Here is a 13,775-nt window from a genome sequence, read left to right on the forward strand (position 1 = left end):
GAGAGGAGAGAGATATAGTGGCCGGGGCGGTGGGGGAGAAATGGAGGCAAAGAAAGGAATAGAGACAGGAGATTGAGACAAAAAGACAGGATGAGAAGGAAGAAGACGGCAAAGAGGGAAACAGAAGGGCTAAGAGCTGGAGCATCACTGAGTCTCGGAGTAGAAGCTGGAAATGAGGAAAAAACTTTTCTTTGTTTTTGGCCACGCTGTCTGGCATGTGGGATCTTAGTTCCCTGACCAGGGATCAAACCCGCATCCCCTGCAGTGGAAGCGTGGAGTCTTAACCACTGGACCACCGGGGAAGGCCCCCAGGAAAACTTATTAAGAAATATCTCCAGAGACTAAAAAAAATGCTCTGTGTTAAAAATCTATCTTCCTGGGGCTTCCCTGGTGGCGCAGTGGTTGAGAATCCGCCTGCTAATGCAGGGGACACGGGTTCGAGCCCCGGTCTGGGAGGATCCCACATGCCGCGGAGCAACTAGGCCCGTGAGCCACAACGACTGAGCCTGCGCGTCTGAAGCCTCTGCTCCGCAACGAGAGGCCATGTTAGTGAGAGGCCCGCGCACCGCGATGAAGAGTGGCCCCCGCTTGCCACAACTAGAGAAAGCCCTCGCACAGAAACGAAGACCCAACACAGCAAAAATAAATTAATAAATTAATAAACTCCTACCCCCAACATCTTAAAAAAAAAAAAATCTATCTTCCTATCTGTCTCCCCCATCAAGCTATAGGTTTTGTTTTTTTTTTAATTTATTTATTTTTGCCTGTGTCAGGTCTTTGTTGCAGCACACGGGATCTTTGTTGCAGCATGTAGGCTCTTTAGTTGCAGCAGGTGGGCTCTTAGTTGCAGCATGTGGGCTCTTGGTTGCGGCATGCATGTGGGATGTAGTTCCCCGACCAGGGATTGAACCTGGGCCCCCTGCATTGGGAGCATGGAGTCTTACCCACTGGACCACCAAGGAAGTCCCAAGCGATAGGCTTTAAAGGCAGGCATTAGGTTTAAGTCATCTTTATATCCTCTGTGCTTAGCATAGTGCCAGACACATGCTAGGTGCTCAATCAGTTGGTTGAATAAATAAAATATGAAGAAAAGGCAGGACTTGAAGATAGAAGGGCAGGGCTTCCCTGGTGGTGCAATGGTTGAGAGTCCACCTGCCGATGCAAGGGACGCGGGTTCGTGCCCCGGTCCGGGAAGATCCCACATGCCGCGGAGCAGCTGGGCCCGTGAGCCACGGCCGCTGAGCCTGTGCGTCCGGAGCCTGTGCTCTGCAACGGGAGAGGCCACAACAGTGAGAGGCCCGCATACCGCAAAAGAAAAAAGAAAAAAAAAAAAGAAGAGAGAAGGGCAGAGACATAGAAGACAGTGGGTTTGAGCTTAGACTTCAGAGTCATAAGGATGTGCTTTCAAATCCCAGTTCTGCCAGCTAACTGCAGGACTTTGAGCAAGACAGCCTTTCCGAGTTTACCATCTAAAGTTGCTGTGAGGATTAAATGTCTGCAAAGCTCTTAGCAGATGGCCTGTGTAAGTTCCCAACAACGTTAGCTACTGTTATTACTGTTGTCACAGTTGTTGCAAACAAATAAGCGAGATAGGGGCTGTGATAAACGGATTGCATGAAAAGCCCCCAGTTAATGACTCTGCCCTGCCACTTTGTAGTGCCTTTCCACTCTAACTCTGGGTCTGGCCATGTGACTTGCTTTGGCTGATGGGACAATGGTAAACGTGATGCAAGCAGAGGTGCAGGGTGTGAAAAAGACTGCCTATCTTTGACTCCGCACTTGGAACTCTGCCACTGCAGGCTAGCACTGCTGGAAGGATGCCGGAGACATGCAGAGGACAGCCAAGGTGTTCCAGCTGAGGCCATCGTAGATCAGTCATCCCCAACCAACCCACCAACTATTACAGATGTATGAGCGAGCCCAGGGAAGGTCAGCCAGGTCCATCCCAGAGCAGCAAGACCACTCAGCCCTAACCCCCAGACTTATGTGAAATAATAAATAGTTGCTATTTTAAGCCACTAAGTTTGGAGTGACTTGTAACAGCAATAGCTAGCCGATACAGGGGCCTCAGAAGCCCTAGTCCTCTAAAATTGAAAGGCAAATGAGAGAGGAAGTCATGGTCTGCCAGGTTTTATTTGTAGAGTCTGCTGTATTTGTACCAGAGAAAGCTGCAAAAAGTGCTTTGGAGAGTCACAGGGAAGGGATGATAGAAGCAGGTCCCCTCACCAGACCCCACGGGAGCCCTTCAGGTGGAAGGCGGACCAGAGATGCGAGGCAGCTGGGGACAGGTCCAGGCAGGCAGCAGCAGGGCTGCAACTAGAAGAGCTGAGGCCAGAGGGGTCGGGCTTGCCCTGGTCCGCCTCCTGCAGCTCTCAGGTGGTAGGGTCATATATCCGCCCCATGAAGACCGGGAACTTGTGCTGCTGGTCCCAGAGCACAAAGAGGAAGGGCTGCTGCACTTCAAAGACCAGCAAACTGCGGGCCACAGAGATAGCAGAGGCTGCAGCCGCCTCCACCCCGCTCTCCGTCAGCTCCAGTATGGACTGGTGCTGCATCGCAGAAAGCTGCAGATCCGGGTCCTCTGTCAGCCCGCACAGGTTGATGTCGTAGGTAAAGTCAAAGAATTCTAGGGCATAACCAGAGAAAAACAATAAGTCAAAGACCAGCACGATTGTACAACACGGGGAATATAGCCAATGTTTCATAGTAACTGTAAATGGAAAGTAACCTTTAAAAATTGTACAAGGGCCTCCCTGGTGGCGCAGTGGTTGAGAGTCCGCCTGCCGATGCAGGGGATACGGGTTCGTGCCCCGGTCTGGGAGGATCCCATATGCCGCGGAGCGGCTGGGCCTGTGAGCCATGGCTGCTGAGCCTGCGCATCCGGAGCCTGTGCTCCGCAACGGGAGAGGCCACAACAGTGAGAGGCCCGCGTACCACAAAAAAAAAAAAAAAAAAAAAAAATTGTACAAAAGGGACTTCCTTGGTGGTGCAGTGGTTAAGAATCCACCTGCCAATGCAGGGGACATGGGTTCGAGCCCTGGTCCGGGAAGATCCCACATGCTGCAGAGCAACTAAGCCTGTGCGCCACAACTACTGAGACCATACACCACAACTACTGAAGCCCGCACACTCTAGGGCCCATGTGCTGCAACTACTGAGTCCGCGCATCTAGAGCCCATGTTCCGCAACAAGAGGAGTCACTGCGATGAGAAGCCCGCACGCCGCAATGAAGAGTAGCCCCCCACTCGCTGCAACCAAAGAAAGCCCGTGTGCAGCAATGAAAACGCAACGCAGCCAAAAAAATAAAAATAAAATTGTATAAAAATTTTAAAAGTTAAATTAAAAAATAATAATTTAAAATATTTTTTAAAATACTGCAACTAAAAAAAAAAACCAGCACAAAACCCTCAGCTGTTGGAGACGTTTGTCCTGAATTTTCTGGGTTTGTCCCAAGTTCCAATACCCTCTTTCTCCTCCTCCTCGTTGTTTATCAAATTATAATCGCATTATAATGTGCCTTCCGGGCCAGTTCATGGGATCCTCTAACAGTGGGCCCATCTTCACTCTAACCACCACTTTCTCTCAAGTGGTGAGAAGCCCTGCCCCCAACCCCCCAAAACCCTGAAACGTGATGCCATTGCTTCCTTATCAACAAGGACCTTGGAAGTGAGGTAATGTATCGGAAAGAGGACATATGTTCTCAAATGAGGTCACATACAAGGGTGTGATGTCATATACTAGGAAACAAGATCATCTATTAGGAAGTCAAGTTCTATAACAGAAAATGAAGTGATATATTTGGACATGACATCAAAGATCAGGAAGTGAGGTCTAAGGTTAGGAAACGGAGTATCTGTTGACTCCCCTAAACTCAGAAGCCTCCAGACCCTTTTAGTAGAGAGCTTCTTGCCTGTACCGTGGGGAGGCTGAGTTTTATGACATGTCTCTGAGGGAGGAGCATCCACTCCCACCTCGGTGACCTGTTCCCAGTGTCTATGTCACAAGGGACCGCAATGGAAACAGTTGGGAGGGCTGTAGACCTATATTGGGGTTCCGGCTCACTTCTAACCAGCTTAAGGGACCTTGAGTAAGTCATGCAAACTTTCTGAGTCTCAGCTTCCTCCACGATCCAGTGGGATAATCAGAGGATTGAGGGGCAACCTGAGATTACGGATGAGAGGGTTAATGGAATTTCAAGGCCCGCCCTCCACCCACAGCCCACCGTCACAACCTCTTCTCCTCTGATGGCCTAGGATCAGTCTTGCCAGGGCTCACCCAGCAAGTCCTGGTTGCTCTTTACTTTGATGCGAGGCATCACCAGGTGAGTAGGATGGAACCTGGCCGACTCCAGCTTCCTCATGACGGCCTTGAAGACAGGGGGGCTGAGAGCCAGCTCCACGTCTTCGAGACGGTGTTTCAAGGTCTGGGGCACTAGGATCACAAAGCTCAGGTTGTGGGACAGCTGCAGACGGCCCACCTGGGGAGTAAGACACGCACATTGTCAGTCTTCCTACCTCAGCTCTCTCCTGGCTCCTACCCTCTCCTACTTGAGGCTGGTCTTCAGTCTGCTGCTACAGTCTGTACTATTTCAACAAGCAGCAGCCAGAACTAGGCTCCCAGGCTTTGCCATGAGATGAGGATGCCAGCTGGGTGAACAGTGCTGGTCTAACCCTGTGCTGGCGAGAGGCAGAGGAATGAGCACGAGGTTTTTGTTTTGTTTGTTTTGTTTTGTTTTGCGGTACTCGGGCCTCTCACTGCTGTGGCCTCTCCCGTTGCGGAGCACAGGCTCCAGACGCGCAGGCCCAGCGGCCATGGCTCACGGGCCCAGTCGCTCCGCGGCATGTGGGATCTTCCCGGACTGGGGCACGAACCCGTGTCCCCTGCATCAGCAGGCGGACTCTCAACCACTGCGCCACCAGGGAAGCCCGAGCACGAGTTTCGATCACACAGGCTGAGGATCACATCCTGACTCTACTGCTGATTAACTACGCACTACAGGCAAGCTATCTGATCTCTCTGAGCCCAGTTCCTTTCAAGTATGTTGTGCATAAAGCATATAATGTACATAATGTACCACCACAGTCATCAGGTTCGTCCTTTTAAAGGCTGTTGATGGCTTTTCACTGCTACGAGATTAAGTATAAACTCTTGGTCTGGCATTCAAGATTGGGTACAAGCTGATCCTAGCCTACCTTTTCAGCTAGTTTGCCACTAGAAGGACTTACAACTGATGGCCAGATAAAAGTATGAGAGAAATGCAGGACCCACAAGTCCAATACAGGGGTATTTGCAACTCAGGGCAAATTTGCCCCCAGTGGACATCTGGCAATGTTTGGAGCTGGCAGAAACAGGAGCTCACAGTGCTACTGGCATCTAGTGGGTAGAAGCCAGGATGCTGCTAAATCCTACAGTGCCAGGGACAGCATCTTACAATGAAGAATCATCGAACCCAAAATGTCAATAGTGCCAGGACTGAGAAACTAATAGGATATAAGAGACTATTACTGAAATGGCATTATGGTTGAGGTTGAGAGATCGAAAAGAATAATCTAGAATGCAGAATTCAATTGGGCAATGTAGAAATTAACTGAAAACAATCAATTGTTGGAATTGAAAAAATGGTCCAGAAGAAGCAGGTTGTACACTGATTTATCACCTGAAGAGCATGGACATGGGGATCCCTGTTGACAGAGGCTCTAGATAGGGTACACTCATCTGGCAGTACACACCCTTCATGTCCTGTGTACAGACCTTGCCTCTGTGACCAAAAAATTACCACTCTGTGGTCTTGAATTTTCAAGCCAACAACCTCAGCGTACCTGAGTTGGTAAACCTAAGCCCCTTCATTGGGTAAATACTCTTTAAATCCCAGGAAAATTTAGAATGAAGTAAGGGAATAACAAAATAAGCCAACTCTGTAGTATTAACACCAGGTGATAAGTTCAGAGCAATCTGTGTTTGTTATTTAAAATAGCGTTTATAATTTTTAAGAGAATCAGACATGCTAGTTTTATGCTTTTGAACAAAAAGGTGTGGGATGATTTCATTTGGTTTAAGAATGATGTTGAGATGTTGACTGAAAGTTGATTTACTCTTCAGGTTGAATTTTCAATTCACAAGTGGGCTTTAGGTGCTAGCAAGATATGGCCAAGCAGGGCTGTAATTCTGTTCTGTCAGGTATCTGACATGCTAAAAGAGAAAATCAAGTATATCAAATGTATGAAGTATTTATAAAGTATATACATAAGCTCAAAATGCTTAGGGGAATATTAATTAACCATATTTGTAAATGAAACAAATGGTTTAAAGGAGTTTAATCTGTTCAAAATGACTTAATTGAAGAACAAATGAAAGTTAGTGTTTTATATAAATATTATGATTAATAATGTAGCAAATTCAGCTAAAAATTTAAAGGCTTAAGTAAAAGTTTGATTTTGAATTTATAACACGAATATATTAAATCAAGTATTTGTTTAAAACCCACAAAACTGTAAAGAGTGAGTGGGTTTTTTTTGCATAAAACTCCTTCTTTGCCATTAGAAAACCCTCACATTGGGGCTTCCCTGGTGGCACAGTGGTTGAGAATCTTCCTGCCAATGCAGGGGACATGGGTTCGAGCCCTGGTCCGGGAAGATCCCACATGCCGCGGAGCAACTAGGCCTGTGAGCCACAACTACTGAGCCTGCGCTCTAGAGGCCGTGCTCTGCAACAAGAGAGGCCACGATAGAGGCCCGCGCACCGCGATGAAGAGTGGCCCCCGCTTGCCGCAACTAGAGAAAACCCTCGTACAGAAACGAAGACCCAACACAGCCAAAAATAAATAAATAAATAAATAAATTTTTAAAAAAAACTCTCACATTGATATTCTCCCCCATATACTCTGAGTTAGAGTGATGCCCTGAACCGGCCATATATATTCACTCTTCTCTGCCTTATGCACGTATTCTGGTTCTGTTAAATCGTTGGGAACGTTCAAAGCCATTGGATAGGGACGGATGGATGGAAGGGTAGAAAAGTGCATGAATGTGACGTCTTCCTAGCCATTCATACTAAAGGAGTTGCTCCCTTTAGCATCTTCCATTGAATTCATTCATTTATTCAGCAAACATAATGAACACTTATTATATGTGGTATTGTTCTAGGCCCTCAGATATAGTAGGAAAAAAAGAGGTAAGGTCTCTGATCCCAAGGAAAGAGACAGTATCTCAGGGAGATAGATAATACTGCAATCAAATAAGCAAGTAAACAACATAATTCAGATAGTGATAAGTACCATGGATATAATAAAACAGGATGATGTTACAGGGTGAGGAGGAAGCTACTTTAAGGAGGGGGAAGGCCTCTCCACCAAGGTGGCCTTTTAGCTGATACCAGACGAACAGAAGGAACAAGTTGCGTGAAAATCTGAGTGAAGAGGGTCCAGGCAGAGGGAAAAGCTAGGGGAAGGTCCCAAGGTGGAAACAAGCCTGGCATGTTCCAGAACAGAGCCTATATTTCTCAGCCTGGTACCAAGTCACCATTGTTTTCTGTCTCATAGTTCTGTGTCTTGCTGTCCTAACAAGGCAGAAATATCTGGTCATTGGGCATGAGAGAGTTTACTAACTAGAATCTTCTGGGCTCCATGTTCTCTCTTCCCTCCTCATCCACTGAAATCATACTGTTCAATTTCTGCTAAGGAACTTAAGCCATTTAACACATGCACACACATGCACTTACCACATACAGGAACGCATGGATATACCTAGACATGTGTACACATACAGATGCATGCTGTACACAGGTACACACACAGAGGACTTACTAAGCCAGCAGGGCCTACTGGTGGGTTGATTGGAAAGAGAAACAGAGGCACAGAATAGGAACACGACTCACTTTTTGCCACTCAATGCAGTAGAGATGCATGAAGAAATTTTAGAATCCTGTTTTCCAACCTCAAATATATAATGCCTGCCTCGGCCAAGGCTGGAGAGGGGGAGAAGGAGAAAAGATAGGGTGGAAATAGAGTCAGAAGCAGTAGAAATGATGAATTAAGGGTAAGGCTATGCCCCACACGGATGGAGCCACAGCAGGAAAGAAGTCAGGATACGCAAGAGGCTCTGAAACAGGAGTGCGAAGGGCCAAGAACTTACCTTGGCCTTCAAAGTCGGGTCTGTGAAATGGGCCACAGGGTACTTCTTGCTATTCATCATGGGCACTTTTATCACAGAGGATCTGCTGTAAAAGGCCTTCATATTTGTTCTGCTGTGGTTAAATGTTGTCTTCCACTTGGCTAGAGGGAAGAGTGGGGGAAGGGTTACTCTAATGCAGGTGGGGAGAGGACGAAGCAGAGTTAAAGGTTCTTTTAGCAAGGGGTGGGGCAGGTACCATGGGACCCAGTCATGGAACTTGGGGTTGAGCGGGTTTTAAGCCAGGAGGAGAAGGAGGCACTCAGGACGGGAAGACACTCTGGTCCAGGGCCCCCTTACCACTCAGGTAGATAGCGTTGAGGAGAACAAGGCGGAAGTCGTCGGGCAGGCTGTCTAGCAGTTGCCTGATCTTGTGGTTGGTCTTCTTGGCCACCCAGGCGTTGATGAACTCCAAGTTGACTTTACTGTCATTTGCCAGGGCTTTGGGGCTGTTGCCATACAGGCTCCAAGAGGCATTCACAAAGGTGTCCCTTATAGCCAGGTCTGGCAGCGGAAGCAGGTTGAGAGAGGGAGGCATGAGATCCCAGAACATTCTCTCCCCTTCCAAGAGCAGGCTTGGAGAGGGAGCTTGTTTCCCATCACTTTTTCTGCTCCAATGAACATGGTATGTCGGAGCAGGGGTCCAGCCCACTCCTCTTACAGATGTGCTCAGCGAGACCCAGAGAAGGCAAATCCTGAGCTAAGAGCAGGAGAACTCATCCTAGGCTTTAACTGTCTCTATTTGCCATGGGACCACGGCTTGGCAAGGTAACTCTTTGAGATCTTAACTTCCATTTGCCTGTATTTTCCCCTCTTTTCTTCCCTTAATTCAACAGGAAACAGACTCTGCTTTTCAGCCTCACTGGAGGGTGTGTGACAAGACTTCCTGGGTTTTGCTCTCCAAAGCCCAGGTCCACTAAAGAAAAAAAGTGAAAGAGAAATTTTTCCTGGACTAAATAGATAATAGTGAAGGCAGCTGTATTTTCCACCAACCTAGCAAGACAGAGGGTAAATCTGATTTATAGTAAATAAGTAAATGCAACATTTCTTGAATCCCTCTAAGCCATATTTTTACCAATCTCTAAAAAGAGGGTTTTTGGGTTTTTTTTTTAGATAATGGTGTGATAGGTGAGTTTTCTTTCTTTCTTTCTTTTTTCTTTCCTATATGTTCTCAGGTTTTTTCTGTTTGTTGTATTTTTTTTTTTTTGGCCACGCCTAGCGGCATGCGGGATCTTAGTTCCCTGACCAGGGATCGAACCCATGCCCCCTGCAGTGGAAGCACAGAGTCCTAACCACTGGACCACCAGGGAATTCCAATATTTTCTCAGTTTTCTACAATGAATGAGTATTGCTTTTATAGTAAAAAAATAAAAGGGAAATTTTTTTCCTTATTCAAAGAGGAAAATCACGCTAAATCTGTAATTTTTAAGCTCAGCAGAACTGAGGTTTCAAATATAGTCATGTCTGAAGCCCACAATACAAAAGGGCTCTGGTTGAGGCTGGTGGGAGTTCAAAGCCCACCTGGCTTCATCTCCCTCTCACAGGAAGTGACACCTCACTTCCCACTCAGCCTCCCTGACTCCCCACTCCCACCAGGACTCCTGCAGCAGCTCTGCAGAACCCTAGGGCTCTGGGGAGCAAAATTTGAAGGAACTGCATTAGGTCATTTTGGAAGCTTATTGCTCTGATTACCTACCTAATAATGTAATATACATAAATGACAGCAAAGTCACATAACGCAAAAGTACAAAGAACAGGAGTCCCAAGACCCCCTGACCCAGATTAACAAACTTTTCTTTTCGGCCTTGCAGCTTGCAGGATCTTAGTTCCCCAACCAGGGATTGAACCTGTGCCCACAGCAGTGAAAGACCAGAGTCTTAACCACTGGACCACCAGGGAACCCGGGAACCCCCAGATTGACAGGCATTTTTTGTCTATTTTATGTCTAAAGCTTTCCAGCCCTCTCTATTACTGAATGCAGAAGGCTATTCTTTTTTTTTTTTAAAGAAGATGTTGGGGGTAGGAGTTTATTAATTAATTTATTTTTGCTGTGTTGGGTCTTCATTTCTGTGCGAGGGCTTTCTCTAGTTGTGGCAAGCGGGGGCCACTCTTCATCGCGGCAGAAGGCTATTCTTACTTTAGATGGAGTTGATGAATGCAGATGACTTGTCCAAGGTCTCACCAGGGGACCTATCCAGCTCCCAGGAGCCACGTGATATTTCTGAGGCCCCAACCTGCTCTGCATTCCGTCCCCCTGTTCTAGTTCTAACATTCCCTCTGTCTTCTCTTTCCCCAGTGCTGGGTCTCCATCAAAATCCTGAGGACCCAGCTCAGCACCTGCCATCCTTCCCTGGGGAACTCACCTGGGCTGTGGAAGATTTGAGAGACTGTGGTAAAGCCTTTGGACGTGAAGGCCTTCAGGGCCTGGTGGACACAGGTAAAGTCTTTGGGGTAAGAGAGGAGTCGCTCCAGGCTTTCCTTGGTTTCTCCTCTAGCCCCTACAACAAACAGCAGAGACGAGGGGCAACTGCAGGAGGAGTGGAAAACCACCGTTGGGGACCAGGGTTGAGGGACCAGGCTGCACTGGGGGGAATCCCATATCATCAGAGCCAGAAGTGTTTTGGAAGATAATACATGTCAGAAAGAGAAGGGTGGGGGAATTATGAATAATCACAGGATTTTCTAGGGCTTTGAATACTTTCTTCCTCCGTTTTCCTACCTAATTTTAATACCACTCATCATCCAAAGCCTGGTCCAATCGCTGCCTGTTCCGCATGACCTATTATTTAGTTGGTTCAGGTTTACAAAGGTTCACCTTATAGGCAGGGACACTAGATCATGGTTAAGAAGAGACATCAGGAAATCGTAAAAGAGGATGCATGTTCAATACCCTTTCCGTTTTTCATTATTGAATACTTATTGTACACAACTTCTGTGCAGTAATAGATAAAATGTATCGAGCACTTACTTCATTCCAGGCTTCATAAGTGCTTCTCCCATATTATCTCATTGAATCTTCACCATAACCCTTTTATGTAAGGACAGTTCCTATCCCCGTTACACAGATGAGAAAACTGAGGTTTAAGAGAGTAAGTAATCTACTCATTTTAAGATCACAGAGTTAATAATTGGAGGATGGAGAAAAGATTCAAGCCATATCTTTTGGGCAATAAAAAAATTAACTGAAACTAATCAGTTGAAATGTGCCTCCCAGGGGACATTTGGCCACATGTGGAGACATTTTGGTTGTCATAACTGGGGGGTGGGCTGCTACTGGCATCCAGTGGGTACAGGCTAGGGATGTTAGGATTCTGGGACTACAGAAGAAAGGTTCTTATGTGCTCACTGTATTGTCTCTAGTAGCCTTCCTGGAATTCCCCCTTGGAGTGACAGCTGTTTCCACTGCTGTAGCACTTTGTTGGTGCCATTCCTAGGGTAATTACCCCAGGGGACTTGATTGTGGTCTCTCAGGAAAGCAGAGGAATTAACATTTTTTGACCTCCTACCACATCAGGCACTGGGCTATCTGCTTAATTTTTTTTTAGGTCACTACAACCATTTCCATTTTACACAAAAGGACTCAGGCTCAGAGAAGTTAAGTGATCTGCCCAAGGTCACACAGCTAAGAAGCAGCATTATCATGATTCTACTCTACATCTCTCTCTTATCGTTCATCTTCCTTATGGCCTTACCTTGAACCATGATTGGTGGCTCGGACCTTATTTTATATGTTCTTGTATAGTCCATAGGATTTTATAAGCAATAGTGCCTATTACATCATTGTTAAATGAAAGAATAAATGAAAGTTCCAGAATAAAAAGATTCCCCTCCCTCACCCCCAGTGCAGTCCATTTTTACAGCTTCCTTCCAGAGGCATAGATAGCTGTGTATGTATCTGGATATGTACCCCCCTCATGGGAACATCTAATACATAACCTGGAGAGAACTCAGTCAGGTTCTTACCGAGCAGGACTTGAGTGAGGAGGCTGGCGATGCTGAACGGGGAAAAGACAATGTTGGTCTCCTCCTTCTTTATTACTGAGAAAGTGTGGTAGAGATCCAGGGAGAAATCTGTCAAAGCCTCCCCCAGCACGGCCTCTGCTGAATGACTCTCCAAGTCAGAGCAGGAGGTGACAAGCGCTGGGCAGAAGGGCTTAGTAGTGGCCTGGGTAGTTGGTTGGATGGGTTGAGTGGTGGACTGGTTGAAGGGCTGGGTGGTATTGACTGTTTCGATGGTCAAGTTGGTTTTCAGCAGCGTGGAAGAGCCCTCGGTGTCTTGAATGGATACATTGTTGGGAATATCTCCTTTTGGGATATCTCCTTCACTTTCCCCTCCTTGTAAGCTCTCTGGATCCACAGGGCTGATACCAATCAGATTTGAGGAGGCTCTATCCTGTGGTTCAAGAGACTTTCTTTCTTTCTTTTATTATGAGGCACAGTCCCCTTCAAACACTCAAGCAGGAAGAGAAGGTGGGCTACCAGAGAATTATTCCTGGGAAAGCCTGGTAGCAGAGGGGCCTGCCCTGGAGCCACCACCAGTAATTCCTTCAGAGAAAGCGTATATTATCCCATTTCATTGGTAAAAGAAACTGATGCTGAGACAAATTAAGTAATTAGCCCAGGGTCTCAAGGGAAGCGGAAGGAAAAACTAGGAGTCAAACTTGGGTCTCTGATTCCAGGTCCTTGATCACTACCACATCATCTGATACATCTCAAAGGGCACTGCCAGTGTCAACTTCACACACATACACTGAATGCACACGCCAAAGTTAAGCACCCACCTGTGTCCTGGGCTCATCCCTTATCCCTGACCTCCCAGACCACGGGGGAGAGCCTAGGTCTCGGCAGCCCAACCTCCATTCCGCAGCTCAGTTTTCCTCAACAACCCCTTGCTTTTAATATCGCAAAATGCTGTCCATCTCCTTCCCCTTTTTGATCCTTCTGCTTTATTCTCCACTTCGTAAATCAGGACAGGTAGCCTCGCAGAAGTGACTGGCTCAAGGCCACCGCAGCTGGTACCGTAGCAAGTCAGGATTAGACCCTGCGTGGGTCTGAATCCCCGCTCCTCCCATGCTCTGCACGAACTCCGGCGCTAGGATCACACTTGCTGAGCCCAAGAGGAGCTCTCCTCATTCTCCGGAGCCTGAAGGGTTAATCCTCGGCCCCCTCCCCTCCCCCACCTCTCGAAGAGGTCACTCACCCCAGCCAGCAGCAGCAGCAGGAGGGTCAGCGAGGTCAGCCTGGAGGCCATCTGGGCGGCGACGTCAGCCCAGACCTGCAGAGCCAGCCACCGTCGGTGCCAGCTCCGAGCCTCGGGCCTAGGGGGCCTCCACCCCGCCCCGCCCCGCCCCGCCCCACCCCGGGGCCCGCCCCCATTCCATTCGCGGCCCTAACCCCTCTCAGCGAATTCCGTCCCCTCCCTCCTCCGTGCCGAGGCCACCTTCTCCCTGGCTCCTCCCCCTGTTTTGTTTTCCCCAAACCGCTTCCCTTTCCCGGCACCGGCTGGCCCTTCCTTTCCCCCCAGGCCCGGGTCTCCGTCCATCTGTTCCATCCAGAGGGTCCTGCTTTAGCTAAACAATGAGGCCAGGGGCCCTGCCAGGAGGGGAGGTC

General features: G+C 47.8%; 1 protein-coding gene across 1 annotated transcript; it reads right to left on the reverse strand.

Moving 5' to 3' along the window:
* Positions 1–2,120: 2,120 nt before the first annotated feature.
* On the reverse strand, positions 2,121–13,482 carry SERPING1 (serpin family G member 1). Its single transcript, XM_079708193.1, has 7 exons — positions 13,366–13,482; positions 12,129–12,558; positions 10,529–10,663; positions 8,466–8,669; positions 8,130–8,269; positions 4,276–4,477; positions 2,121–2,626 (listed from the first exon to the last, which is right to left on the reverse strand). Exons 1-7 carry the CDS (start codon positions 13,414–13,416, stop codon positions 2,373–2,375), a joined length of 1,416 nt encoding a protein of 471 aa, XP_079564319.1. The 5' UTR covers positions 13,417–13,482; the 3' UTR covers positions 2,121–2,372.
* Positions 13,483–13,775: the final 293 nt, after the last annotated feature.

This window comes from Hyperoodon ampullatus (genome assembly GCF_949752795.1).
Source record: "Hyperoodon ampullatus genome assembly, chromosome: 7".
In the NCBI taxonomy this organism is placed as follows: domain Eukaryota; kingdom Metazoa; phylum Chordata; class Mammalia; order Artiodactyla; family Ziphiidae; genus Hyperoodon; species Hyperoodon ampullatus.